This window comes from Gamsiella multidivaricata (assembly GCF_025024155.1).
Source record: "Gamsiella multidivaricata strain RSA 2152 chromosome Unknown BC939scaffold_20, whole genome shotgun sequence".
Lineage (NCBI taxonomy): Eukaryota > Fungi > Mortierellomycota > Mortierellomycetes > Mortierellales > Mortierellaceae > Gamsiella > Gamsiella multidivaricata.
This window is the reverse complement of record NW_026251728.1, coordinates 368,256-392,292: the sequence shown is the minus strand read 5'-3', so window position 1 is coordinate 392,292 and position 24,037 is coordinate 368,256. Positions and strand designations below refer to the sequence as shown.

At 48.7% G+C, this 24,037-nt stretch overlaps 13 protein-coding genes across 13 annotated transcripts; 9 read left to right on the top strand and 4 right to left on the bottom strand.

The window, feature by feature from the left end:
* Nucleotides 1-45: 45 nt before the first annotated feature.
* Nucleotides 46-1,111, bottom strand: BC939DRAFT_501638 (uncharacterized protein; the record flags this gene model as incomplete). The annotated part of the gene is made up of 6 exons (XM_051560187.1): nucleotides 46-156; nucleotides 263-391; nucleotides 484-738; nucleotides 829-861; nucleotides 970-980; nucleotides 1,063-1,111. 6 exons carry the CDS (start codon nucleotides 1,109-1,111, stop codon nucleotides 46-48), a joined length of 588 nt encoding a protein of 195 aa, XP_051414040.1.
* On the top strand, nucleotides 1,063-1,774 carry BC939DRAFT_110147 (uncharacterized protein). Its single transcript, XM_051549910.1, has one exon. The coding sequence runs from the start codon at nucleotides 1,110-1,112 to the stop codon at nucleotides 1,521-1,523; it is 414 nt and encodes a 137-aa protein (XP_051414039.1). The 5' UTR covers nucleotides 1,063-1,109; the 3' UTR covers nucleotides 1,524-1,774.
* Nucleotides 1,514-2,792, top strand: BC939DRAFT_483677 (ribosomal protein L35; the record flags this gene model as incomplete). Its single annotated transcript, XM_051559203.1, has 3 exons — nucleotides 1,514-1,516; nucleotides 2,012-2,148; nucleotides 2,561-2,792. 3 exons carry the CDS (start codon nucleotides 1,514-1,516, stop codon nucleotides 2,790-2,792), a joined length of 372 nt encoding a protein of 123 aa, XP_051414038.1.
* A 389-nt stretch (nucleotides 2,793-3,181) lies between these two features.
* Nucleotides 3,182-4,607, top strand: BC939DRAFT_395274 (Longin-like domain-containing protein; the record flags this gene model as incomplete). The annotated part of the gene is made up of 6 exons (XM_051552214.1): nucleotides 3,182-3,218; nucleotides 3,304-3,338; nucleotides 3,447-3,556; nucleotides 3,936-4,099; nucleotides 4,200-4,329; nucleotides 4,430-4,607. 6 exons carry the CDS (start codon nucleotides 3,182-3,184, stop codon nucleotides 4,605-4,607), a joined length of 654 nt encoding a protein of 217 aa, XP_051414037.1.
* A 768-nt stretch (nucleotides 4,608-5,375) lies between these two features.
* On the bottom strand, nucleotides 5,376-6,055 carry BC939DRAFT_446442 (uncharacterized protein). The gene has a single exon (XM_051554957.1). The coding sequence runs from the start codon at nucleotides 6,046-6,048 to the stop codon at nucleotides 5,758-5,760; it is 291 nt and encodes a 96-aa protein (XP_051414036.1). The 5' UTR covers nucleotides 6,049-6,055; the 3' UTR covers nucleotides 5,376-5,757.
* Nucleotides 6,056-6,061: 6 nt separating this feature from the next.
* BC939DRAFT_446441 (uncharacterized protein) lies at nucleotides 6,062-9,103 on the top strand. The gene is made up of 2 exons (XM_051554956.1): nucleotides 6,062-8,189; nucleotides 8,376-9,103. Exons 1-2 carry the CDS (start codon nucleotides 6,458-6,460, stop codon nucleotides 9,068-9,070), a joined length of 2,427 nt encoding a protein of 808 aa, XP_051414035.1. The 5' UTR covers nucleotides 6,062-6,457; the 3' UTR covers nucleotides 9,071-9,103.
* A 72-nt stretch (nucleotides 9,104-9,175) lies between these two features.
* On the top strand, nucleotides 9,176-10,512 carry BC939DRAFT_501634 (pseudouridine synthase; the record flags this gene model as incomplete). The annotated part of the gene is made up of 4 exons (XM_051560186.1): nucleotides 9,176-9,455; nucleotides 9,546-9,601; nucleotides 9,692-9,846; nucleotides 9,978-10,512. The coding sequence occupies 4 exons, from the start codon at nucleotides 9,176-9,178 to the stop codon at nucleotides 10,510-10,512; spliced, it is 1,026 nt and encodes a 341-aa protein (XP_051414034.1).
* Nucleotides 10,513-10,728: 216 nt separating this feature from the next.
* BC939DRAFT_527520 (uncharacterized protein) lies at nucleotides 10,729-11,254 on the bottom strand (the record flags this gene model as incomplete). Its single annotated transcript, XM_051561420.1, has 3 exons — nucleotides 11,134-11,254; nucleotides 10,929-11,008; nucleotides 10,729-10,818 (listed from the first exon to the last, which is right to left on the bottom strand). Exons 1-3 carry the CDS (start codon nucleotides 11,201-11,203, stop codon nucleotides 10,729-10,731), a joined length of 240 nt encoding a protein of 79 aa, XP_051414033.1. The 5' UTR covers nucleotides 11,204-11,254.
* A 91-nt stretch (nucleotides 11,255-11,345) lies between these two features.
* On the top strand, nucleotides 11,346-12,235 carry BC939DRAFT_446435 (uncharacterized protein). Its single transcript, XM_051554955.1, has 2 exons — nucleotides 11,346-11,727; nucleotides 11,846-12,235. The coding sequence occupies exons 1-2, from the start codon at nucleotides 11,550-11,552 to the stop codon at nucleotides 12,004-12,006; spliced, it is 339 nt and encodes a 112-aa protein (XP_051414032.1). The 5' UTR covers nucleotides 11,346-11,549; the 3' UTR covers nucleotides 12,007-12,235.
* A 1,046-nt stretch (nucleotides 12,236-13,281) lies between these two features.
* On the top strand, nucleotides 13,282-14,648 carry BC939DRAFT_446433 (uncharacterized protein). Its single transcript, XM_051554954.1, has one exon. It carries the CDS (start codon nucleotides 13,369-13,371, stop codon nucleotides 14,560-14,562), a length of 1,194 nt encoding a protein of 397 aa, XP_051414031.1. The 5' UTR covers nucleotides 13,282-13,368; the 3' UTR covers nucleotides 14,563-14,648.
* A 1,261-nt stretch (nucleotides 14,649-15,909) lies between these two features.
* Nucleotides 15,910-18,928, top strand: BC939DRAFT_395207 (vacuolar protein 8; the record flags this gene model as incomplete). Its single annotated transcript, XM_051552210.1, has 6 exons — nucleotides 15,910-16,000; nucleotides 16,838-16,960; nucleotides 17,168-17,281; nucleotides 17,385-17,507; nucleotides 17,609-18,358; nucleotides 18,456-18,928. 6 exons carry the CDS (start codon nucleotides 15,910-15,912, stop codon nucleotides 18,926-18,928), a joined length of 1,674 nt encoding a protein of 557 aa, XP_051414030.1.
* A 636-nt stretch (nucleotides 18,929-19,564) lies between these two features.
* On the bottom strand, nucleotides 19,565-20,108 carry BC939DRAFT_446424 (uncharacterized protein). Its single transcript, XM_051554953.1, has 2 exons — nucleotides 20,040-20,108; nucleotides 19,565-19,913 (listed from the first exon to the last, which is right to left on the bottom strand). Exons 1-2 carry the CDS (start codon nucleotides 20,052-20,054, stop codon nucleotides 19,620-19,622), a joined length of 309 nt encoding a protein of 102 aa, XP_051414029.1. The 5' UTR covers nucleotides 20,055-20,108; the 3' UTR covers nucleotides 19,565-19,619.
* On the top strand, nucleotides 19,953-23,828 carry BC939DRAFT_109961 (uncharacterized protein). The gene is made up of 6 exons (XM_051549909.1): nucleotides 19,953-20,186; nucleotides 20,334-20,742; nucleotides 20,825-20,864; nucleotides 20,961-22,478; nucleotides 22,589-22,771; nucleotides 23,315-23,828. Exons 1-6 carry the CDS (start codon nucleotides 20,090-20,092, stop codon nucleotides 23,747-23,749), a joined length of 2,682 nt encoding a protein of 893 aa, XP_051414028.1. The 5' UTR covers nucleotides 19,953-20,089; the 3' UTR covers nucleotides 23,750-23,828.
* Nucleotides 23,829-24,037: the final 209 nt, after the last annotated feature.

Below are 24,037 nucleotides of genomic sequence, written 5' to 3'. Positions count from 1 at the left end.
ACGATGGTATGTCACACAACTTTATTTTATTGTAGGTTTTGATGTTCACTGTGCTCCCGCAACCCAGAGGGCCTTTTCTACCGCTGAATAAATGTGTCCTGTTTGATTAAGAGAGTCGATCAGGAGTTCCAGATGCGGTCCTTCCAGCGAGTCCGTCTATTTGCAGAGGGGGTTCCATGGCAAGTTATGCAGAGGGGTTAGTCAGTAACGGCGCTTTCAGAGCGTAGAGGAGCACGGTTGAGTCTAGTACAGAGGCGCATACCTCACGTAATGTGTTAAGCTCGTCGCCAAAGGCCTGCGTGATCTGGGTCATGTACTGCTCATGGAATGCAGCCTCAATCTCTGGATTCGTCATTATTTTCTGGACACGATCTGAGGTATGTGCTTCCTTCTAGAGCCGTTCAATGGTTCAAAGTTGGATCTTAATTTCAAGTGTCTCCTGAATAGTCGATCGAGGTAAACTAATCGTCGATTTCGCTGTACCTTGACTATTGTGGCAGTATTTGCCCTCAGCTCATGATCTTCATCGTCCTCCACATCAGAGTCTCCGTCACTGCTCTCTCGATCATCACCCTGCATCTCAATATCATTGATATCGTCCTCGTCATCCTCATATTGAGTTCCAATCTGTGGTCGATCCATTTGAGTGGTCAGATCCATGCTTGCAGGTAATGCTTCCATTGATCCAGCATCCTGATCCTGTAATGATATTGTTGAGGAGACTTCATTTTGTGATGTCTATTTACAACAAGACAGACAGGGTCAGTACCCTTTGGATCGTGTCGGGCTATGTAAAACATGCAGGGCGCCTAGAATCAGACCCCGTACCTTTGATCGTTTGCTGACTGGAATGGCATGATTCTACGGGTTCAATACGAGCAATTCAATGTCGTGTAAGTCCACAATAAACAGTTGTATGCCGGTATAAGGTAGTGTCTCTGTTTTATATTTTTGTTCTTGAAGTAATACCTGTGATTCATCTGAAGTAGGAAAAAAAAAATATCATGGTCAACTTCCTGCTCGTGTATATATACTAAGTAAATATGCGTCTGAGATACGTACTTAGTGCCGGCGTTCGTTTTGAGGAAGCGCTTTTTGACTTTGAGCCCATGGTTATGCTGTTGGAATGGCAGCAAGGAATGTGTTTAATCTTCTCTTTTTTTTTGCTGATTCTTTCCCCTCTTTGGTATTCAGTGCCTGTTCATTGTGACTGTGCGCTGCCGTTGGAGTATTTTGGGCGGGTGGGCGCGAGAGTCAAGGGAGCCTTCTTTTCTCCAATTTATAAAAATGGTCTCTATTACTTGCTCTATGTATCATGTGATGATCTTCGCACTTGGACATCCATCAATATCGACACGCCAAAGGACAACCATCCATCCAACATGACTGAACCTACGATCGGCGGCAGCACTTTCAATCATCTTATCGTCTCGATGGTGGTATCGGAATACGGACTTACTTTGCAGGATCAGTCATCAACTCGGCATCCAATCTGGAATTGCATGAGGGGGCCATGGTATTGATCCATGGTGGGACCGTACATCTGGATCTAGCTGAGGCTTCGGAGGTGGACTGCAGAGTACAGGGCGCGAAGAAACACCTCATTCCACTTGCGAGGCGCACGACTTGAAACTACAGGACACGCCGTTGAAAGAGACGTGCTCAACGACAATCAAAGATCTTTATGGACGTATGATCCACCAACGCTTCATGCAGCTGGGTTTGGCATAGAGTACTCTATTTGACTGTCTGTGGCAACAGGAGAGTCATTTATCTTAACCCATCACAGACTGGACGTCGTGAGGTCGCCACCGACGGCAAGCGCTTCAAAATTTGAAACTACATCAGTACTTAGTCATTGGAACTCAAAGCTAGGATCAGATGAGCGTTCAGGAAAACGACTTTAGTTCAGGATCAGCACTTTTCATCTCCTATTCAATGACAAATCTACAGCCATCGGAAGCAATATCTGACCAAGTGCACCATCTTTCCTATTCGACTCTTTGTACAGGCTGCTGTCAAGGCTTACGAATTGCGCACCAAGAACAAGGCTGAGCTCACCAAGCAGCTCGAGGAGCTCAAGCAGGAGCTTGCCAGCCTTAAGGTCCAGAAGGTTGCCGGCGGTTCCGCCAGCAAGTTGACCAAGATGTAAGTTGGCGCACGAGCGTGTATTATGGACGGTGGCCAGGAACCATGGAGACAGGGCGACTCAGCACAAAGATCACGATGGCGACAGTGGCGTACAGCAATTAAAAACAATGAGAACGGCATCAAAGGTCCTCAAAATCGGACCTAAAGAGATTTGCACGGAAAATATCAGGCTATGCTACTGATACGATCTACAGGAGTGCTGTCGGTCGTCGTCCGTACTTTTTGGTCTTATGAATGGGTATCTTGAGCTGCGATTTGGCTCGCCATATCGACCGACAGATCCACTACCGCTGCTTTAGATGACTTTGACCTCAGGACATCTACAGTGCAATATCTCTTGAACAGGAGTCTCAAGGCAGCAGCATAAGCGAGTGTCACTAACACGGTACACTCTTTGACCATCCCTTAGCTCCACCGTCCGCAAGTCCATTGCTCGCGTCATGACTGTCATCACCCAGACCCAGCGTGCTCAGCTCCGCCTCTTCTACCAGAAGAAGAACTTCCTTCCCTTGGACCTCCGTGTCAAGAAGACCCGCGCCATCCGCCGCCGTCTTACCAAGCACGAGGCTGCCCGCAAGACTGTGAAGCAGCAGAAGAAGGAGACCCACTTCCCTCTCCGCAAGTACGCCATCAAGGCTTAAGTGCATCCAGAGAGAAGCGAGCATCCTTTTATTCTTCTAACTACTTCAATAAAGACAGGAAAGACCTTTTTCTTAGTTTTTTGAGCCTCAACAAAAGCGGTTACGAATTCAATGCGCCAGGATATTTGCTTCACTTCCTTTCACCATAGCATGATGTGCCTTTAATTGAACCACAGATCTGTCCTCGTATGAGCCAAGCCACTATGATGAGACTCGGCTCAAATGCTGCAGAATGCACCTTCGACATGATGATTGCTATTTTACACTCTTCCTCATTCCATTTCCACCAAACTTTCACAAGAGACCAAACACGCCCATCTTTACCGCTAGCTACACCTTCACGCTATATTCGTACCGACAGAACCAACAGGACATCCTCGCCGACAAAAATGGTCAAAACGACAATGATTGCTCGCGTCTCAGACGGTAAAAGAACGACTCTCGGCATCTTACTATGCATTCTCGGCAGCATAATATCTCTCTGACACTATCTGACACTCTTCAACAATAGCACTACCCTTGGCTGCCTCTATCGATGATGAGCAGGTACGTTTGAAGCAGCCAAGCGCGACGTGTATGAAAAGAATTACAAGTCACTAAACCTGGCGCCTCTCTCCTCTCCTTTCTCATTCGCTCTCGCGATAACCGCGCCAGGTGGAGATGGAGCTCAAGGAGTACAAGTCGCAAGCAAAGCTCATTTTTCGCAAACTGAACATGAACTCTGAGAAGCGATGCTCGATCGAGTCAGGGAGCTATGTGTTCCAGTAAGCACCATTCAGCCTTTTTTTTAGTAGTATTTCGCGGCAGGATCTGATAGGTTGGACAAACCCCATCGGAGCAGGAGCGCACAAAAGGGAGAGCAGAAATATTACAGTCAGGATCTTTCTAATATGACATGACATTGGAGCGGTCACTGACTTTAAGGAAGCACCTACAGCACCAAGAAGAACACTGCACACCCGCACACGCAGTCTATGAGGGCTGATCTTCCCAGGTTCCTTATTACCCTTTTCAGATCAGAGGGATGGATTGAATTAACAATTGCAGGACACAACCACGAAGCAGATCAGGATTGTGCTGTTTATCACCAATCGGTTCGCTTTAACTGAACACTTTATTCTTCTTTGGCCTGATCTGCAATAGCTACATCATTGACCATGGTGTGGTCTACTTGTGCATATGCGAAAAGAACTATCCGCGCAAGCTGGCCTTTACATATCTGGATGATCTCTCCAAGGAATTCTTTATGAGCTATGGCAACGAGATCGACCGCCCCGGTCTTCGACCCTACGCATTTGCTCGCTTTGGTATGTGGCGAATTGCAGCAGGAAGCTGTTGGCTGAGGAACAGCATACAAAAATGGATACTATTCTGACGTCTTTGCTTATTCAATGAATGTTTAATTAGACACATTCATGCAAAACACAAAGCGCTTGTACCAGGACACCAGAACGCAATCAAACCTGACAAAGCTCCATGAGGACCTTCAAGATGTGACCAAGATTATGACTAAGAACATGGAGGACCTGCTCTATAGGTGATGGCCTGTTGTATCAAGGATCATGGCGCCGCACTGACAGCTGTGCATTGTTGTGTATGCTAACAAGGAATCCTCACTTTGGTTTGCAATGCTGTAGAGGAGAGACGCTGGATAACTTGCAAGGAAAATCAGAACTGTTGCTGAGGGACTCTGCTCGGTATCGCAAGACGGCCAGAGATGTGAACTTGCAAGCACTGTACCGCAAATACGGACCGCCTGTCATTGTGGGCTTTGTGTTTTTGCTGGTCATCTACTGGAGGTTCTGGTGGTATTAGAGTAGAGAGAATGTTTTGATATTAGAAACGATCGACATTCAGGGTGCCAGTCTAGTTGGCATACATGATACACAGGGGACTTTAAAACCATCAATAAACGTGTCGCATCAACGAGCGACAGTAATGCAGAGTTAAAACGATACGATGCTGTTTCCGCATTGCGCACGATGCTATAAAGCGGACTTCTGTAGCCATTCATATCTTAGCACCACTCGATCTATATCTGTTCAACCGCGCTATGCTTTGTTGAGGGATTTTTTTTCTATTGGTGTACTAATTTCATTTTGCTTTTGTTCTCTCATTATTCTTTTCCCCTCCTACGCTCCCTTCTCCGGGAAGATGACACTGTGCAGTTTTCACGTTTTCTATATCCTCTCGGGGCGTCCGCTCGCGTTCGAAGGAAAGAGAGGCTTGAAAGTAATGGTATCAAGCTTCAAATGGGTTATTAAGAGAAGGCTATTACCGCGGAGTTTGTTTTTCTGTTTTAAAGTACAGTACGATGATGGGGTTTGCTCACTAGAAGCGAGGGGAAAGCAGGAAAGGAAGGGCAGTGTGACAGAACAACTCTTTTTGCTTCTATACGGCAAGCTTATCGCGTTAAAGACGCGTTGCATTTCAGGTCGCAGAGATTTTTTTTTGCGTTTTCTAGAACAACCTCCTTCAGAAGAATTTTTCATGGATGGTTGTCACTGGTATGAAAACAAAAGCTAGCGCTTCGCCTTCTTGGACTTTTGCTCGTAAACACAGCATAATTGTTTTGAAGATGAGGTGCAATGACACTTGGGCCACAATAACAAAGGGTTCTTATTTAGAGCAAACAAAAATGAAGAAAACAAAAAATAAAGCAAAGAAACTTGCAGCTCCTGCACCATTACCAAATTCTTCCCCTTCGGTCGATCTATCTTTCCTCCACTTTTGGGTCCCATTTTCCGTGCGTGCTTTTTCTTTCTTTGCCGCAGGTCTGCCTTCATTCTTTTTTTTCTTTCTGCGCTTTGCCGCAAATACGAGACATTCGAAAAAAGTTGGCCCCTTGCGGTACAGGTCCATGGCTATACCACGATTACAGGAACTGTGGTCCTGGTTTTAGAGTTCCGCTATGAATGAAAACAGATGACGATGCGGGAGACTTTCATAGACTACTAGCTCTGCCCTAACGACCAAAAACCATGAAAAAAAAAAACCACATTACCTTCCGATTGGTCATCATGGTCATAGAGCACGGTCTTTGTTTCCTTGGCTCCGCATCCAACGAACGTTGGAAAATGCAGTCCTGTGTGCACTTTCCCAGCGGCCCCTGGACGGGACTAAGAGGCGGGAAAAGGGAAAAGAGAGCCCTGTTGCTGAATATGATTTCATCGCGTTGACCACAAACAAACAAACAGAGGGGCTGCTGCTGCCTGCATTGCGCAAAGAACAAACAGAGGAGGGGCAGGATGAGCATGGTGTTGTAATAATGGTGGTGAACAATAGGCACACTAGCATACGAAGCATACGAAGCATACGAGCACACACGCATAAAGCGAACCGGCCATTGTCTTCAAATGAAAAGCTCTCTTCTCTTCTTCTATCTTCCTCTTTTCTGCCCGTTCCTTACACTCCTGTGGATCTCCATCTCTTCTTTTCTAAACTCGACACAGCTGTTCTTTTGTGCTCTCACCCTCGCATTCGTTGTGCCACACTCCATTTTGGTGGCAACCTCTCAGCATCCACACTCCTTCCCTCGCCTTTAAAACACCATCACTACCACTACCGCAACCACTACCACAACCACTGCTACTACTTCTCCTCTCCCAATCCACTCCTTCTCTTCACACAAAAAGCAAGCACACTCACATCCCCACAGACACAAAATGACAGACGTAGACTTCCTACACAGTGTTCTCTGCAACACCACCGCCTTCTCTTCATCCTCCTTTCCCACAATCACTCCTCGCTGCAGCAGTAGCATCGAGGATAATCATACGGCTCACGGTGCAGGGTTCGCTGTGAGCAATAACGATTTCCTGGCCCATGCTGCCACCACCGACGAGGGATTCGCAGATGGTCTCAGCATCGACAACGGTGATCGCAGCAACAACAATACCCTTAGCACCAACGGTGATAGCATCAGACATTATACCAAGCCCGCGTCTCCCCTGGAAGTTGGCACCAAAAATTTAGCAACAGTAGCTGTGTCGACCGCAACAGCTGCAGCCATGGCAAGTACGACTATCACCGCCATTACCACCACTACCACCACTACCACCACCACCACCACAACAGATACAACAGCCAATTCAGCGGCCCAGAGGGCCAAACGGCCGGCCTTGATCAAAATCGAGTCCCAGGAACTGTTGCCGACCCGTCGACCGGAGCTGGGATCCCGTCGTACCTCTTCTGGGTCTGCTACATCTTTGAGCTCGTTAAGTAGTCGAACGAGTTCATCGAGTGGTCGCGAGAGGACGACGACGGACAAGGCATCGAAAGCAACAACGAATACGACCACAGTACAACCCAAGAAGGTCTTGCGGCCGATTCTGAAGAAGACTCGGCCTGTCTTGACAATGCAACACCAAGTGCATCCTCACTTGGGGCCTACGTTACAGTACCAGGCTTTGGAGCACGAAGAGATGCAACTTCGGCAGACTCGACTGGAACAACAAAGGCAACAGTTTCAACAGTACCAACAACAACAATTACAACAACAACAACAACAACAACAACAACAACAACAACAACAACAGCAACAACAGCAACAGCAAGGACGAGAAGCACCTCAGCAACATCGTATCCTTCAGCAATCAAGTCCTAGCTCCCAATGGACTCAACGAAATCCTCAACTTAAGCTCCAACTCCCAGTTCCTGTTTCATCACCATCATCATCATTATATTCCCAGGGACGAGTCCCGACTCAAAACAATCGCTCACGTCCACTGCCGACACCACCGGTGACCAAGCATGTGCACTGGGCAACTCACCACGAGATCCTGGAGATCGAGAATGTGGACGATTTGATAGTGTTGGGATACTATGATGACTACGACAGCGAACTGGGGTGGAACTATAGGAACGAGAGCCTTGACGAGATGATGTCTGATGAGGATGAGGGTGAGGATGAGGATGAGGATGAAGACGAAGCCAAGTATGAGTACGAGTTCGAAGAAGAATTCGACGAGAAGGAGGATGGCGACGAAGAAGAGTCCGATGAGGAAGAGTCCGATGAAGAGGAGGACAGCGACGACGACGACAACGACAGTGATATTTCTGCAGAAGATGAACTGATCAGCCGGTTTGGTATGGATGGCATGTTTTCGACGATCGCACACATGTCAGCGTCCTCGTCGTCTTTTGCCCCTTATCTCCAGCACCATCAAAGCATCTCAGAACGGCTCCAGTCCCTTAATGGTCCCTCAAGCACGGACAGTGATTGCAACAAAAGTCTTCCTGACGTACCGTCGGTCCCTGTGCTTCCACTGCTTCCACCACAAGAACCAAAGGCTGTGCTTCCATTGCCACAGGAACCAAAGACTGTGCTTCCATTGCCACAGGAGCCAAAGACTGTGCCTCCACTGCCACAAGAACCAAAGACTGTGCTTCTGCTGCTTCCACCACAGGAGCCAAAGACTGTGCTTCCATTGCCACAGGAGCCAAAGACTGTGCCTCCACTGCCACAAGAACCAAAGACTGTGCTTCCATTGCCACAGGAGCCAAAGACTGTGCTTCCATTGCCACAAGAACCAAAGACTGCGCTTCCGCTGCCACAGGAGCCAAAGACTGTTCTTCCGCTGCTTCCACCACAGGAGCCAAAGACTGTGGTAGCCAATGTCACGAAGGAGCTACCTTCAATTCCGGCATCGCCAACGAGGTCGAGGTCGGGATCGAGGTCGCCGACGCCGCCATCTTTGTCGAGGTTGACGTTGTCGCCTGCGCCTCAATACCTTCATCACCTTCATTGCCTCCAGCAGCAGCAGACACAAACGCAGCCCGCGCGGAGTAAGATTCCGGAACTTCAGCTTTCAAAAACAAACAGGGTCGCAGAAGCTGTTGCAAAATTGGAGGCCCAAGGGCACAGGAACGCTCCAGAAACCCTGCAACGCAGTCCATCAAGATTGGGTCGCAATCAAATTCTGGCGGAAGTGGCAGAGTACAAGAAGAACCGCATGAGCATCTCTGCAGGGGGAGATAGTGCTTTTAGGCGTGCTGCCGATGCTGCCGCCAATGCAGTCCATGCTGATGATGGTGCTGATTGGACGACTATTGAGGGTCTCAACAGAAGAGACTCGACCTCGTCGGTGTCTTCGTCCGGGTCAACTTTGGTAGCGTCATTGAGTCCCTCGTCCGTATCGTCTCCGACCACGCCAGTAGGGCCACATAATGTGATCGAATGGCAGAAATCAGGGATGGTGGACACGGAAATGGATTGGTGTGGGTCTGGTCAAGTCTGTATTCAGCACGGCGCGTCCTCACCGCTCCTCGCGTGCTGAAACAGATTGTCTGTGCTACGCAGCATACATTTGTAAAAAATAAAATAATATAAAAACAAAAAAGAAACTCTGTGTTGTGCTGCCCATTCGCTTGCTTTGTTTGTCATGTGGGCTTCAAGGATCTTGAGAGCAGCTTCGAACGCAACGTCGTGTTCTCATTCGCCATTGCAGCATTCACCTTTGACAGGGTTGTTTGCGGTCAACAAGCCGACGGGGCTGACCTCGACCACGATTGTGGATCACCTACAACATGTCTGTCAACGGAATCGGACCCATCCTTTCGTCCAGCGTCTCTTGGAGCTCGATGGATCCAAGCGTGCGAAGCGCGGGTTGGTCAAGGTTGGACATGGAGGTACCCTCGACCCATTGGCGCGGGGTATCGTAGGTGCGTTTTTTTTTTTTTTTTTTTTTTTTAATATATGGACGGCTGTAATGTGCGCGTAGCTAATGGGTTTTTTTTATCTCAACTGAATAGTGGTAGGATTGGGAGCAGGCACCAAACAGCTTCACGGCATGTCCGCGTCTTCGAAAGTAAGACTAAAAAAAAAAAAAAAAAAAAAATTGGAGAATTTGAAAGAAAAAGAAAAAGAAAAAGAAAAAAAGACTCACCTCCCATGAAAGGTCTATATCGCTGAGGGTCGGCTAGGATTCAGTTCAACGACGCTGGATTGTACAGGATCGTTGGTTGCAGAAGGCCCGACGAATCATATCGCCAAGCAGGACTTGATCCAGGCATTGTGTGCTTTCAAAGGCGAGATCTTGCAGACACCTCCGCTGTAAGGATACCATACATTCGTTTACAAAGAGAAAGTTTTTTTTCCTGCCTTTGCGGCATCGACCGGTCCGACACTTTTTTTTTTTTTTTTTTTTTTTTTTACTAATGGCTTCCAGGATGGTATCGATACAGGTACTCGGCGATAAGTATGGATGGTAAAAGGCTGTACGACTATGCAAGAGAGGGTTTACCCTTACCAAGGGATATCCCGACACGAAAAGTGCAGATCCATGGACTCGAATTGCTCTCCTTCCCCGATGGTACTACCCCTCCAGATCCCAGTCTCCAACAATATGGGTTCCTCTCCGAAAACTCAAACACCGCAACAGAACCGTCAACACCCTCGTTTACGATGGGATTCAAGCCCAAGCGGATGAAGCACCATCCGGATGAGAATCCAGATCACGTCCCGATTCCGTCGACGCCTGAAGGACTGGTCTTCCATATCCGAGTCCATTGTTCGTCGGGGACCTATATCCGTACGTTGATCGCAGACATTGCGGCACATTTGGGAACGGTCGGCCATATGACGGACTTGTTGCGGGTCGAGCAATCGGGCTTCAAGTTGGGGGATGAGGCGACATTGGAGATGGAAGAATGTGAGGATCTGGAAAAGGTCGGTCGCGCGATCCAGGCCGGAAACCGTGTATCCCAGGAAACGTCATAATGACGCCCGACGGATTGAACTGAAGAGTGCAAATTGCTCCCGTCCTTATTTCATGAAGTACCCCATTAAAAACGATATCGATAAATGTTGTATTGTACTGTATAATTGTATATTGCACTGCGTGTTTATTGAGATCGGGGCACACGCTGCTTGGTTGCTGTGTAGTGTATATGATGTTGTTTGGTGATGATGTTGGTGATGATCTGCATGTGGTGCTTATTCTCCGAGGCTTCTTCTTGCTTGCTGCTCCAGTCTCTGTCGCTCCATCTCAAGTTCTCCCTGACGACGCAACTCGGCCATTTGTTCCTATTCGAAAATAAAAGGAAAGGATGTTAATTGAATGGTATCCACATATTGTCGCATTGATCGGTTTCACCAGAAGAGAGAGAGAAAAAAAAAGCAGGATTTTCCCTTACAGCATCCCAGGTTGCCCTCATGATCTTGTTCTTTTCAATACGGGCATTGACCAGCTGGATCGTGCCGATTCCAATGTAGACTAGGTGAGGTATCCACAAGGTAAAAATGAAACGGTGAGCGGATTTTGAGGTTAGTGGTTGGTGGCAAGTGTTGATTCCTTGGATCCTGAAAACTTCGGCGTGGTCCTGCTGCTGCTTAAGGTACCTGTTGCGCCGAAGAGTCCGACAATGAAGGTGCGGTGAAGCAGGTCTGCGATTTTCGTAGTTGCTGCCATGGTGCTTATGTCTTGATGGCGAGTCGAGTTTGTTTCGTCGTGTGAATGTAGGCGATTCGGTAAGGGAGGCCAGGAAAACAACGGAGGAAAGACCGGCTGCTGGAAATGGTCAGGTGACACCCTGGACATGTTTCACAATGGAGGAGCATAATATCGACGTTTTAGGCGCATCATAGTTCGTCGCTTGCGAGACGTCTGTAAAAGCTATAAAAGGGCTTTCTCGCCTTTCTTCAGTTCTTTTCTTCATTCATCTTTCCCTTTTACCAATCAACTGCCACCACTTTCTCACGCTACAAACACCCTTTTCTTTTCCCACACCAACACCCACACAAAACTTTTTTTCAAAATGGAGAGGATCGTTTACAAGGCTCCCAACAACCCCGGCCAGAAAATGCCCGATGTCTTTATCGTGACTGAACCCGGTATGGCCGTCAAGTACCGCGCCCAGAAGGCTCCTATCGGCTACTCCAAGAAGAGTAACGACGAGAACCAGTCTTCTCTCGCTCTTGTCGATGTTGTCCAATGTAAGTCGTTTTTCGCTTGTGCGATTCGACGCGATTTTATTTTTATATTTTTATCCCATCCACATTACTTGTTGTTAACGAGCTCTTGTCTTCTTCATGTTGCTGCTGTTGTTAATAGCGTTCGATATCTTCCAGACGGCGACAGGAAAGGGCTTTGAGGGCCCCGTTGCGCGCCCTGCAAAGTCAGATCTCGATGCCATCTTTGGTACAGAGAACGAGCAGGAGATTATCGAGAAGATCATCCTTGAGGGTGAGCTCCAGGGAGCCCGTACTGCCTAAGACGTCTCATCCAACAACCAAGACTCAAGGCTGAAGCTGTACGTTCGCTATAATGAGAAGGAGGGACGATCGATGATTTGCGTATCGCATAAACTAGGCATTGCTAGTGATGATGATGGTTCCCCGACCCAAGCATAGCAGTGATCCATTGTACATAATAAAACCCGTATTTCCCTGTATTACCTTGGTACCCATTACTTTTCTAAATAAATAAGAAGAAAGAGAGAGAAAAGAGAACAACCAACATAATGATGACAACATTAATGTATCAATTCGGGTCTTGGATTGCTCAGGACACGGTTGTGGGAAGGCTCAGTTCAAATGCGAAAGAAGGAGGGAGGGCGATCATTTCCTGCTCAAGTTGGTCAGTGCTTCGGGGGATAGTGATGATTCAGCCATGACGCATAACGTTCAAGTCCATCAGAAAACATTATAGATTTTATTAATGTACGTAGACTACATGGTGTTTTGGTTTCGTACGAAGATGCCCTTCATGTAGGGGACGCGCCTTCTTGGCAGGAAGTCATATTTCTCTTTTTTTTTTTTTTTTTTTTTTTTTTTTGGAGGTCTGGGCTGTTGTTAGGTGAGCACGCATGCGCATGAGAGAAACAGATGGTGGATATTCACTCCACTGCTCCTTGGATTGCAATGTCAGGTCTAGCGTGGCTTCATTTTCTAGTTGGAAGCCAAGAAAAAATATCAATGTGGTACCCTAACCCCACAGGTGATCAGCCATAGGCCAGCGACGGTCGTTGGAATTAGCGAATTAGTCGGACAGGTCTAAGAATAAACACATTTGGAGCTGGGCAGTCCAGGGGTCCAAGACATCACAGGGAAGAAGAGAAGGAAGTGGCCCTGAACTGTCGATGCAGTCTTCCTCTGAGAAAAAATAGCGAGTCGACTATTGTCCGATGGTGCAGCTGCAGCTGCAGTTGCAGTTATCACCATCCATCCATCGTCAGCAGGAAAAGGTATGAAGGCGCTCTCATGCTTCTTACTCAATCGCCGAAGGAGGGGGGGGAAGGAGGATTTTCGTATTTATTTTCGGCGGAAAGTGTTTTCCAATGACGAACACGGCATGGTTCATAGGGCATGCTGTGAACCCTTTTTGGAAGCTTATTTCTGCTTCTCCTCTTTCTTTTCTCCGCCCACAGCACTCCTCTCTTTCTCACACTTCATTCCATACTTCACGTCTCACACCTTCTTTCATTACACATCAACAGCAGCAACAACAGCAGCATCAACACAGCGACAACAGCAGCAGCAACAGCAACATCTTCATTCTCATACACACATACACACACGCTCTCCCTCTCTTTCTCTCGCGACATCGTCTCGCCTACAAACACACTGTTAAAAAAAATGAATCTCTCGCCTACTTCACGGACACTGTTCGTGGTCCAGATCGGTACATTCCTTTCTGGCTTCCTGGTCATCGTCTGTTGTTGTCTCTACCTCTCCGCCTACCCAAAGTCGCCGGACGCAGGTTCCGTCTCAGCCATTGCCTGCGCAACGCTAGCCTTTGCTCTCTTATCCACCATAACGACCCTCGTCCTCGTCATCCGACAAAAGACTGGCAGGTCTATCAGCGCTAATATTGAGGGCTGTTGGGTCGGCCTTGCCCTCGTGCTCTGGATATTGGCCTCCGTCGGAGGTATCGCCAAGCCTGCCAATGACATGAGGAACGTTACCTGCAAAGTCCTTCCCACTGGCAAGGAGACCGACGACAAGAACTTCAAGCGCGCCTGCCAGTCCATGTTCGCCTCAACAGCCTTCTGCATCTTATCCGCTATCTTCTTTATCGCCACCGCCATCATCCTGGTCACATTCGCCATCCAGAGAGCCGTTAACGACAAGAAGGCCGCCCAGGTCAAGGTCGGCGGCACCTACCAGCTTGGACCATCGCCCTCTCAATACAGACGCGCCGAACAGGCGTACGAAATCCCCGTAGAAGAGCCAAAGGATGAAGAGGCCGGCGCTTCGCCCTCGGCTGAGCCTGCTACATCCGCCGCCCCAGACCTCAGTACATCCGTCCTTAGTCCAGCAACGACAAGCACACCAGCAGCCGCTACGGAGACTCACCATTTCTCTAATAATATATACCAGACCCCAGTCATCACGACAGCTGCACCTGTGGCAACTCCTGCACCGGCTGCTATAGCCCATTCAACCTTGACGCCCTCTCCATACAACACTTACGCAGGCAGCGGACATATACCTCAAGCCAGCTATCAATCAACCGCAGGAGGATACGACAATATTGGAAGTTACATGGGCGGACATGTCCACCAGGGATCAGCGGTTTCGAACATGTCGGCCAATGCCTACGACCAGTACAACCCCAGCCCCTATGGCAATGCAGGCACCATGTACCCACCTCAGCAACAACAACAGCATCCAACTCAGGTTCAGATGCCTTATCCACCTACAGCTTATCCGATGATGGGCGCTCTTCACCAGAATTCGCCCTATGGCAACCAGTACGTGAGCCAGCAGCAGCCAGGGGCCGGTCTACAGACGCCTGTCATGGCGATGCCTCGGCCAGAGTACTTTTAAAAGGCATCGTCGTAACTTTCTACCTACCATTTACTACCTTGCATATAATAAACTATATAATAATAAATATTGTCATCCTTCGAGAACATCCATGAAGTATCCCCAGGGGAGGAGGGGTCAGGGTTGACATCATGCAGATCCAGCAAGCTGGCGAGCAGGCAGGCAGGCAACATGTCACGTGCAGTGCTGTGTATCGACCCTGCCATTGTCCGCCTTTGTTCGCTCATCGCTCACTTCGTTCCCATTCCACTCCACCTTTTCCCCCCTCACCATCCCAACAACACCCACCACTACCTCAAAGGTATATAACATATTTGTGCCGCCACTGTACCATTCGACACAAATACACACACACACACACACATAGCGACATAAGTACCTTTCTCTCATTCACCGTCAACAGGACGTCTCCCTTCTCTCTCTCTCACCTTCCTCCCTTGTTGGATTACCAAACACTTAATGCCCTTCCTTCGTCATTCATCTTTATACGCGGCGGAGGACCTTTTTTATTATTGCGTATGGCCCCTTCATGTCGCCTCTTTGAGGGGTACTCTTATACAAACTGTGGAGAAGTGTTTGTTCGTAATGGTCCTTTTTCGCCCCACAGCCCTTTTGGACTTGACACCCCGGTCTTTGGCAGTGCCACTCCGTCGCTTCGCTTCCTGTTCTTTCCTTCTTTCAATCTCTGTTGCTATAAGCAGTGAGGCGAAGTCGGTCTCCCGCAACAGGGGACAAGAGCGACGAGAGCGGCAAGAGCAATGGCAATGACGGCCCCCACCTCCCAGTATTAAAGCAACCGCGCGACCCCCTCAGCAGACCATCGCAGGGCTCACGTCCCCCCTCCCTTAATTTTTTTTCTTCTGTTGTTAATCCTTTTTTCTCCCCCCTTCGTCTCACTCCATCTTACGATCCCTGACCCCAACAGCTTCGACAAGGTACCTTTAGCAAAACAAGAACAACTTAGCCGCCGACTCTTCCTCCATGGGTGTCTGTTCAAGTTGCTGTGTCGGTAAGTGGACTGCACCAAACACCGCCGCGTCTTTTTCTTTTTCTTTTTCTTTTCCTTCCCCATGGCGCGTTTGCTTCGACAGATGGACCCCGCGCGTCATTTGTAAAGGTGCTTGCTAATAAACCTTTTTTTTTCATATCTTATATATTCTCGACGAACTCATTCGACTTTTCCTTCGTCCACACAACCAATGGCTGATGTGAACTCTTTTTGCCTCTTTCGATTCAATCGGCTGCTCATCCGCGGACTCTGTTTTGCTCACCGGCACCACAACGCTCTGACTCTGGCATTCCGCAACTGATTATGAAACTCAAACAAACGTGGACTGGCCGCTGCATATGACAGACCGCAATCGGAATGGTCTATACGAGCCCTTGCTTCAGGAGAACGAGCGCGAGGCCGTAGCAGACCTGCTGCAGTTTCTGGAGAGTAAGTCCAAATCCTTATCAAGGATTTGCGTTTTGTTCGTTTTTCCCACTCTCCGACACTGCACGACTGACCCGATTGGCAGCAATTACTCATTGGATAATATCGGCAAACAACATGAAGGATTACGTTGGCAGTAGCAATTAATGAGGGGGACCCCCTGGAGTTGCCGTCTGCTTTCTCACTGGAGGGGTGTAGGAAATAATGGGCGGGTGGGAATATGGACTGGTTTGGAAACAGAGGAGCTGCATGATTATATTCTTTTTCACACTGTCCAATCCACCATTAATCCTCCGCTCCACGACAATGTTTCTCAATGGCGGCTATTGTGTGCCAAGAGGTTCATTGAAGGAGGGAGGGGCGGGGCGGGGCGGAGGAGGAAACAGGGCTGGACAGAATCTGAAATGGAGCCGCCGACACAGCCTCCGGACCTGAACACTTCAACGGGCCTCAACCGAACCCCGCGCTCGTCATCATTATTATGGTTCCAGTCAATATGTCGCAGCCTGGTGGGGCGATTCCCCTCTTTCCTATAACGCCTCCGGACTCTCCTCAGCCATACTATGCTTGGATTCTCATTATTCTCTTTCTTTACGCTTCTCTATATCTATTTCTATTGCATCTCGAAAGTGCATGGGCATTATTTACGTTGCTGGGTTGATTGTTGTGTCATTTGCAGACCAGGCCCTTATGTGGTGTTTGTTCATCTCTCTTTTCCTTTTGCTGTTGTACGCGTTTCTTCCCATGCGGTCCGCGTGGCGATTATGGATGACTGACCGACTGACCGACTGACCGACTGACCGACTGACCAACTCCTTTTTATCATATGATAACCTGTAGACCGCACAGAGACCAACTTTTTTGAGGGCGACCCTCTTCGTGCCCTCTCTACCCTGGCGTTCTCGGACAATGTTGACCTTCAACGGTCCGCCGCTCTTGCCTTCGCAGAGATTACAGAAAAGGGTATGTTCCGATGCACGCATCCATCTATCTATGAGATGTTCTCATCAAGATCACAAAAATAAGATGTCATCTTATTTTTTCACCTTGTGTGAGATGGGCCTTGTAATGGAAGATCAGGATCCCACTAACACAACTTTCTAACTGCATCATGTGTCCATTTTTTTTTTTTTTTTTTTTTTTTTATATTACAACTACTGCTCTCGCTAGATGTCAAAGCTGTAGATCGGGATACGCTAGAGCCTGTCCTCTTCCTGCTCCAATCTCATGATGTTGAGGTCCAGAGAGCTGCTTCGGCTGCTTTGGGTAACCTGGCTGTCAATCGTAAGTGGATATTGCAAGGATTGTCTGCAGATTGACATGCAAGCGCCAACAACTTACAGTGTTTGTTCTGCATGAATTGTTACATTCAAATGAACTGAAATAGCCGAGAACAAGCTGCTGATCGTAAAGCTTGGAGGGCTTGAGCCACTTATCCGCCAGATGCTTTCGCCTAATGTTGAGGTTCAATGCAACGCTGTGGGCTGCATCACTAACCTCGCCACACATGGTATGTTCAGTCTATGACATGCATAGTCCAGGATAAAAAGAGAGATCGCAACTACCATTCTCACACGGATCTTTTTTTTTTTTTTTTTTTTTCCATAATAGACGAGAACAAGACTAAGATCGCGAAATCAGGAGCACTTGTCCCTTTGACGCGCTTGGCCAGATCCAAGGATATGAGAGTTCAGCGAAACGCGACGGGCGCTCTTCTCAATATGACACACTCGGACGAAAACAGACAGCAACTGGTCAATGCTGGAGCCATTCCTGTACTAGTCAGCTTGCTCAGCTCACCAGATACGGACGTCCAATACTACTGCACGACAGCCCTCAGCAACATCGCTGTCGACAGCGCTAACCGGAAAAAGCTGGCGCAGACGGAGCCCAAGCTTGTGAATGCATTGATTGGACTCATGGACTCGTCCAGTCTCAAAGTGGAGTGTCAGGCAGCCTTGGCCCTCCGTAATTTGGCCTCGGATGAGAAGTACCAGCTGGAGATTGTTCGATCCCGGGGATTGACTCCTCTCCTTCGCCTGTTGCAGTCGACATTCTTGCCCCTGATCCTTTCTTCTGTCGCCTGCATTCGCAACATTTCCATTCACCCCTTAAATGAGTCGCCTATTATCGACGCAGGATTTCTGGAGCCCTTGATCGAATTGCTTGCATATGACGAGAACGAGGAAATTCAGTGCCACGCCATTTCGACCCTCCGCAATCTTGCTGCAAGCAGCGAGCGCAATAAGAGGGCGATTGTTGAAGCTGGAGCGGTGGAGCGCGTCTGCGCCTTGGTGCTGAATGTGCCCCTCAGCGTCCAGTCCGAGATGACGGCCTGCGTCGCAGTTTTGGCTTTGAGCGGTAAGTGTATAGTTTATATTTTGTGTTTTGATAGCAATGCATTTCCGTTTTTCATAAATTCCAAATTTTTCTATATTCATTTCTTTTCTTTCCTTAGACGATCTGAAGCCTAGGTTGCTTGAGTTGGGCGCACTTGATGTGCTGATCCCTCTTACGGGTTCGTCAAGCGTGGAGGTGCAGGGCAACAGTGCGGCAGCGATTGGAAACCTGTCTTCGAAGGTCCAGAACTATCGACCATTTATTGATGTCTGGGATGAGCCAGAGGGCGGTCTGCACGGATATCTTTCTCGGTTCCTGGACAGCGTTGACACGACATTCCAACACATTGCGATCTGGACGATTGTGCAGTTCCTGGAGGGGGGCGACGATCATTTGGTCGAACTGATTACCGGCTCGCACGACATTATACCCGCCGTCGCACGGTTGACCCAGACACTGGAGTCGGGCTCGCCACACCAACAGCAGATGGATGATGCCCTGACAGACGAGAGTGAGATTGTCGGGTTGGCAAGACGGGTCCTGAGCATGTTGGACCAGCACTTGGAGTCGCCATATGTTGAGAAGAAGTAAAAGGAGATTAAGACGAAGAAGCAATTAAAGAATTCCAGTGGTAAAACTGCACAAAAAAAAAAAAAAAAAGAAAAAAGAAAAAAAAAAAGAAGCACTCACGACGGAAGACAACCGGGAACAATCACAATCACACTCACAATTACAACCTTCAAGGGACATGACTCTCCACGACAACAGCATCCGTTTCTTTTTTTCTTTTCAAGTACCTCATAATAAATCTGTCCGAGTATTTTGCTGAAGACATCATCTCCTGTCTCGTTTCAAAAGTGCAAAAAAAAAAAAAAAAAAAGCCAAGACTGTATTATCCATGCATGCACATGTATGTGGAGTAGAATCCAGGGCCATTTTCAAAGCACAGGAAATGTATGTGGGGGAAGGACAGAGGAACGGAATGGATGCCAAGAAGCACGTTCTTTGTCTGTTCAAAGTAAACGTCAAAATTGGTGGCGAAAAAAAAAAAAAAAAAGTCGTAGACTGACCAGAAATTGGCCCATGCATTTTTTTTTTTCGCCTAGGTGTGGTCTACCTGCTTGTTCGCTATCTGGGCCTGTGTCCCTGCAAAGCGATGCTGTTGGTGTTTGATGCTGAGGTTGTTTATGGCATCCGGCATATCCGCATTCGCTGTGTCCCCTTTTTTGGGGCGAAGTGTATTTTTTGTTGGCGCGGTCTAAAGTATATGATTTAGGATTGCTCAGCTGGATTTCAATCGCATGGCGTACTTTTTGCAAGCGTCTTGGCATTTTTTATTATTCTTGATCCAGATTAGGCCGGTTTCTTGGCCTCTCTCTCTCTTGCTCTTGCTCTTGCTCTGTGCGAGTGTTAAGGCGGGGTCCAAGGACAAGATGGTGAGACGGAAGACTAATACTTGGGTTTGCCATGCATTCCTTGAGAGGCGCGTGCTTCTCAGGAAGGAAAGTGGATCTTCATATTTGCACATGCGAGCGGCCTTTTTTGCTTGGGCCCTGAAGGGGGAAAAGGGAAAAAAGTATAAAATGAACCTTCATGTAGCTCGTGTTTTCCCTCCACCAACAACAAAAAAAAATAATAATAGTAATAACACATCCCCTCATTTGCTTCCTTCTTTGATATCGAATCCACTCTGGTAAAACAGCAACAACAAGAACATTCAAAACCAGGAAACTACAGGAAAACAACTTTTAAATGTCCCAGTCAAACTTATACCCATCCTTGCCGGGAGATGACCTGCGTTCACAAACCCAGGTCGATTCTCCAAGGGTCCTTGTCCATGAATACAATGGTACTTTTTTTTTTTTTTTTTTTGTTTGATGCAGTCTGAGAGATATGTCTATCAAAACAAAAGAACACAACAGCGCAGCGCACTGACCAACATTTTTTTTTTTTTTTTTTTTCTATTTTTCTTTTTTTCTTTTGACGTCCACAACAGGCAACTTCAACCAGGCAGAGGAAAGAAAGACCAGCGATAGCACCAATATCAACAGCAGTTTGATCACAACTGCTGTTGCAACAACAACAACAACAACAACAATAGCAGCAGCAGCAGCGACAACAACAACAGCAACGGCGATCGCAGCACCTTCAGCAACCGCATCACGAGCTGTCACCACAACTACAACCACGTTGAACCCAACCATGACCCTGTCAACCAACCCACCGATCCCGCTGTCGACCTACATTTCGCTTTCGCAGGTCGCGATCTCTTCGGCTCTCAAGGTCGCTATGGTATCGACGAGTATGTCCCTGGGCGTCGCAAGGACGATCGTCTCGGGTCTGGATACGGTCCTGGGATACGCTGTCAAGGGCGTTGTCGGACAGAACGATGAAGGCAGTCGAGGGTATGAAATTGCTCAAGCAAAGCACCTTTGGCGAAGAGGTGGGAAAAAAGAATTAACATTGCGCTTGTCGATGTGTTTTTAGACTTTCACCAGCGTTTATTGCCTCATTACCCTTCCGCGCTGTAAGTATTGTTAGTTCATCGCCCGTTAGCGTTAAAAGTCAAGAAAGTATGCTAAATACATTTTCTTTTTCTTTTTTATAAATATGAATATGTTAGGCCTTGTTGGGAATCAACTTTAGCGATATCCTGGTCCAAACGATTCTGGAGACCGTTGATGGCTCCGTCAACTTGGCCCTCACCACTGTCCAGGACGGTCTAGATCTCATGGACACACTCTTCGGACCCGATAGCACATCCCAGACCGGCGAAACCTTCCGTGAGGTCTGGGCCATCCTCAACCGCGAATTCATCCAATCTGGCGACGGTGAGGGTGGAGCTGGCGGTTATCCTGCCTTGGAGGGCATGCGCCTCCTCATGGCCTATGTCGCGATCCAGTTTGCGACCTCAGAGCAGTGGGAAACGATCCGAGTCAGGACCCAGGGTCGTCTTATCGGAGAGTGTTTGGAATCCAAGGACGAAGAGCTGGGGTCGAGCACGGCATGGAGCGCACTTGCGGCGTGGCCCGAGGAGTGGACCAAGGGTCATCGTGGGTTGACGACCGAGGAGCGCTTGCAAGAAGAACGGATCCTGGAGCTTCGAGAGCAGCGCGAGGGTCGTACTGCGGCCTCGTTCTCTGCTTATGCGCCAGGCACGCCGTCGATGAGATCAGGATCGCCGAACCCAGAGTTGACCAACTTTTTGGCAGCGTCTTACAGGTTCTCGAGGTTCTGCTCGGCGATGTATGGATCGACGGCGTTAGAGTTCATGGGCGCACCAGAGAGATACCCTCCACCACCCATCCCGGTCTCGACGGCTCCTTCGGCGCCACCAGCGCCCGCTAGTTTGCACACGACTCCGTCTGCGTCGCCGTTAGCTACTGAGTTGCCTCGTACGACCAGTACGAGCGATCATCACTTCCATTGTTATACCGGCACCCCCCTGGGTTCTATCCTTTACTCTTCTGATACCGCGGCGACGATCCAGGATGGCTACTACAGTCCTCGCTACTACCTGTTGGATGATGTCGAGTCCAAGCAGATCGTGTTGGTTCTTCGTGGTACAAAGTCGTTGCATGACCTCATGATCGACTTGACCTGCGATGCTGCCGATCTGTGGCTCGACCATGATACCACCCCGCTGGTCGATTCTCAAGGAAACATAGTCGACAGGGAAGCTCAGCAACAGCGAAGGAAGCGACCGTTCAAGGTGCATGGTGGGTTCCTTAAGGCTGCGAGGACGATCGCCTCGGCTGATACGATCGGTATCCAAGAAAAGGTCAAGGCTGCACTCGAGTCACGACCGGACTATTCGCTGCTGTTGGTCGGACATTCCTTGGGTGCGGGTATTGCATCGATCTTGTCGATGCTCTGGGCGGATCCCGCCACGGGCTTCACGCCAGAGGTGCCTAGCCATTCCAGTGCGACTGCGACGACTGCTCCACATGTGGGACTTGGACTGGCCTCTGGATTGGGTTTGGGAGTGGAAGTGGACGATGCGAGAGGACGACTTTATTTGCCAGGATATCTGCCTCAAAACAATGCCGAGTCGTTCTTGCCACCGGGTCGTCGTGTGAGGTGCTATGCCTACGGCATACCCAAGGTGATGTGCCCCAGGATGAGCAAGCGTGCCATCAAGGTAAATAGGAACACCATTTTTTTTACTGTTATTCATTATCGGGGGGGGGGGGGGGGTTTGCTCGACCGGTTTTGTTAATTGGTTTCTTTATATTTCATGGACATTCATAGCTCGTAACAAGTCTCTCGTATGGCGATGATGTCGTCGGACGTCTCTCGCTGGGAAGCGTTCGAAACATCGGGCATGCCATGCGGGCCCTTCTGGCGATGCGTCCGCCACCTCCCCCCTCGCCGCCAGCAACTCCGTCGCCCCCTTCTTCACCTCGAATGGGTGCCACTTCGACTGAAATAGAAGTCCTTCACGACTCATCCGAGACGCTCGAGGAGCTCCTGGAGGATGAGGGCGAGCACATCGACCGGGCACGTCAGGAACGAGAGGAGGCCAAGGAAAGAGAGCGCCAACGCAAGCGAAAGGAGAAGAAGTCTGCACAGATGAGTATCGGTCTCGAGATTGTGCAGAAGGTGATCCGCTGGAATCTGACAAAGGAGGAGAAATTGCTGGAAGAGTTCATGGATATTCGACGAGCGATGCAGCGGGAGATGCTGAAACATCAGGAAACGTATGCGGATGCGGGCGATTTCTTTGGGGAGGACGAGACAGAGGCGTCGATCGATCTTAGCAAGATCTCGCCGGTGTTGGTACCCCCTGGCAAGGTACTCTGGATCCGCCCGACGTTGTTAGAGAAGGAGCTCGAGAACGCGGAGACGAAACAGCATCCGATTAACAATATTATCCATCAGTTTGAGTGGGACCATCCGATTGAACGCGATCCTGCCTCATTGTTGGTCCCGAAACCGATCTCGCAGCATCTGCATCGACACCTGGAGGAGGATGAGTCCGATAATGCGTCGATCCGGTCCATCAAATCGACGGTACGCTCGGGTCTGTACTCGACCAGCCCCTCGTCCTCACCTTCATCGCCACCCCGGGCGTCGCACACTACCGGAGGACATCTTCATCCGCCACTTCAGCGTCAGCATTCTTCGGATTCTGTGCGGACGTTCCAGACGACGACGACGACTTCGCCGGGATCATTGCACCCGGATTCACAGAATACGGACAAACTGCTGTACAGGATGTATGCGGTCCCGGAGCCGGAACATGTGTTTGACGAGATGTTGTTTTCGAGAAGGATGTGGTCGGATCATTTGCCGTTGACGTACGAGTTTATCTTGGCGGGTAAGCATGCGATCCCGGTGACCAGCCCCGAGGCCCAGAAGGAAAAGGAGGAAATTGTTGCGGCTTCTGCGAGAGGAAGTGTTGCTGTTTGAAAATAATAATAATAATAATAATAATAATAAACATAGTGATATGACTCCTACAATAAAACGAGTTTGTAAATTGAACCTGAGGAAGAAGAAGAAGAAAGAGAATAGCTGAAGTTGTTCCGATTAGTGCTTTCATGAAGGAAGCAGATCTGGCGTCCATGAAGAATGCGCTTTAAAGGAAAAGGAACATATGATAGATTAGTAATCCTTTATCTATTCATTGCTTGGGCCAAGACAAATAAAGTAGTGACAGCCGTAGAAGTATGTAGACGAAGGCGCCTGCAAAAATGA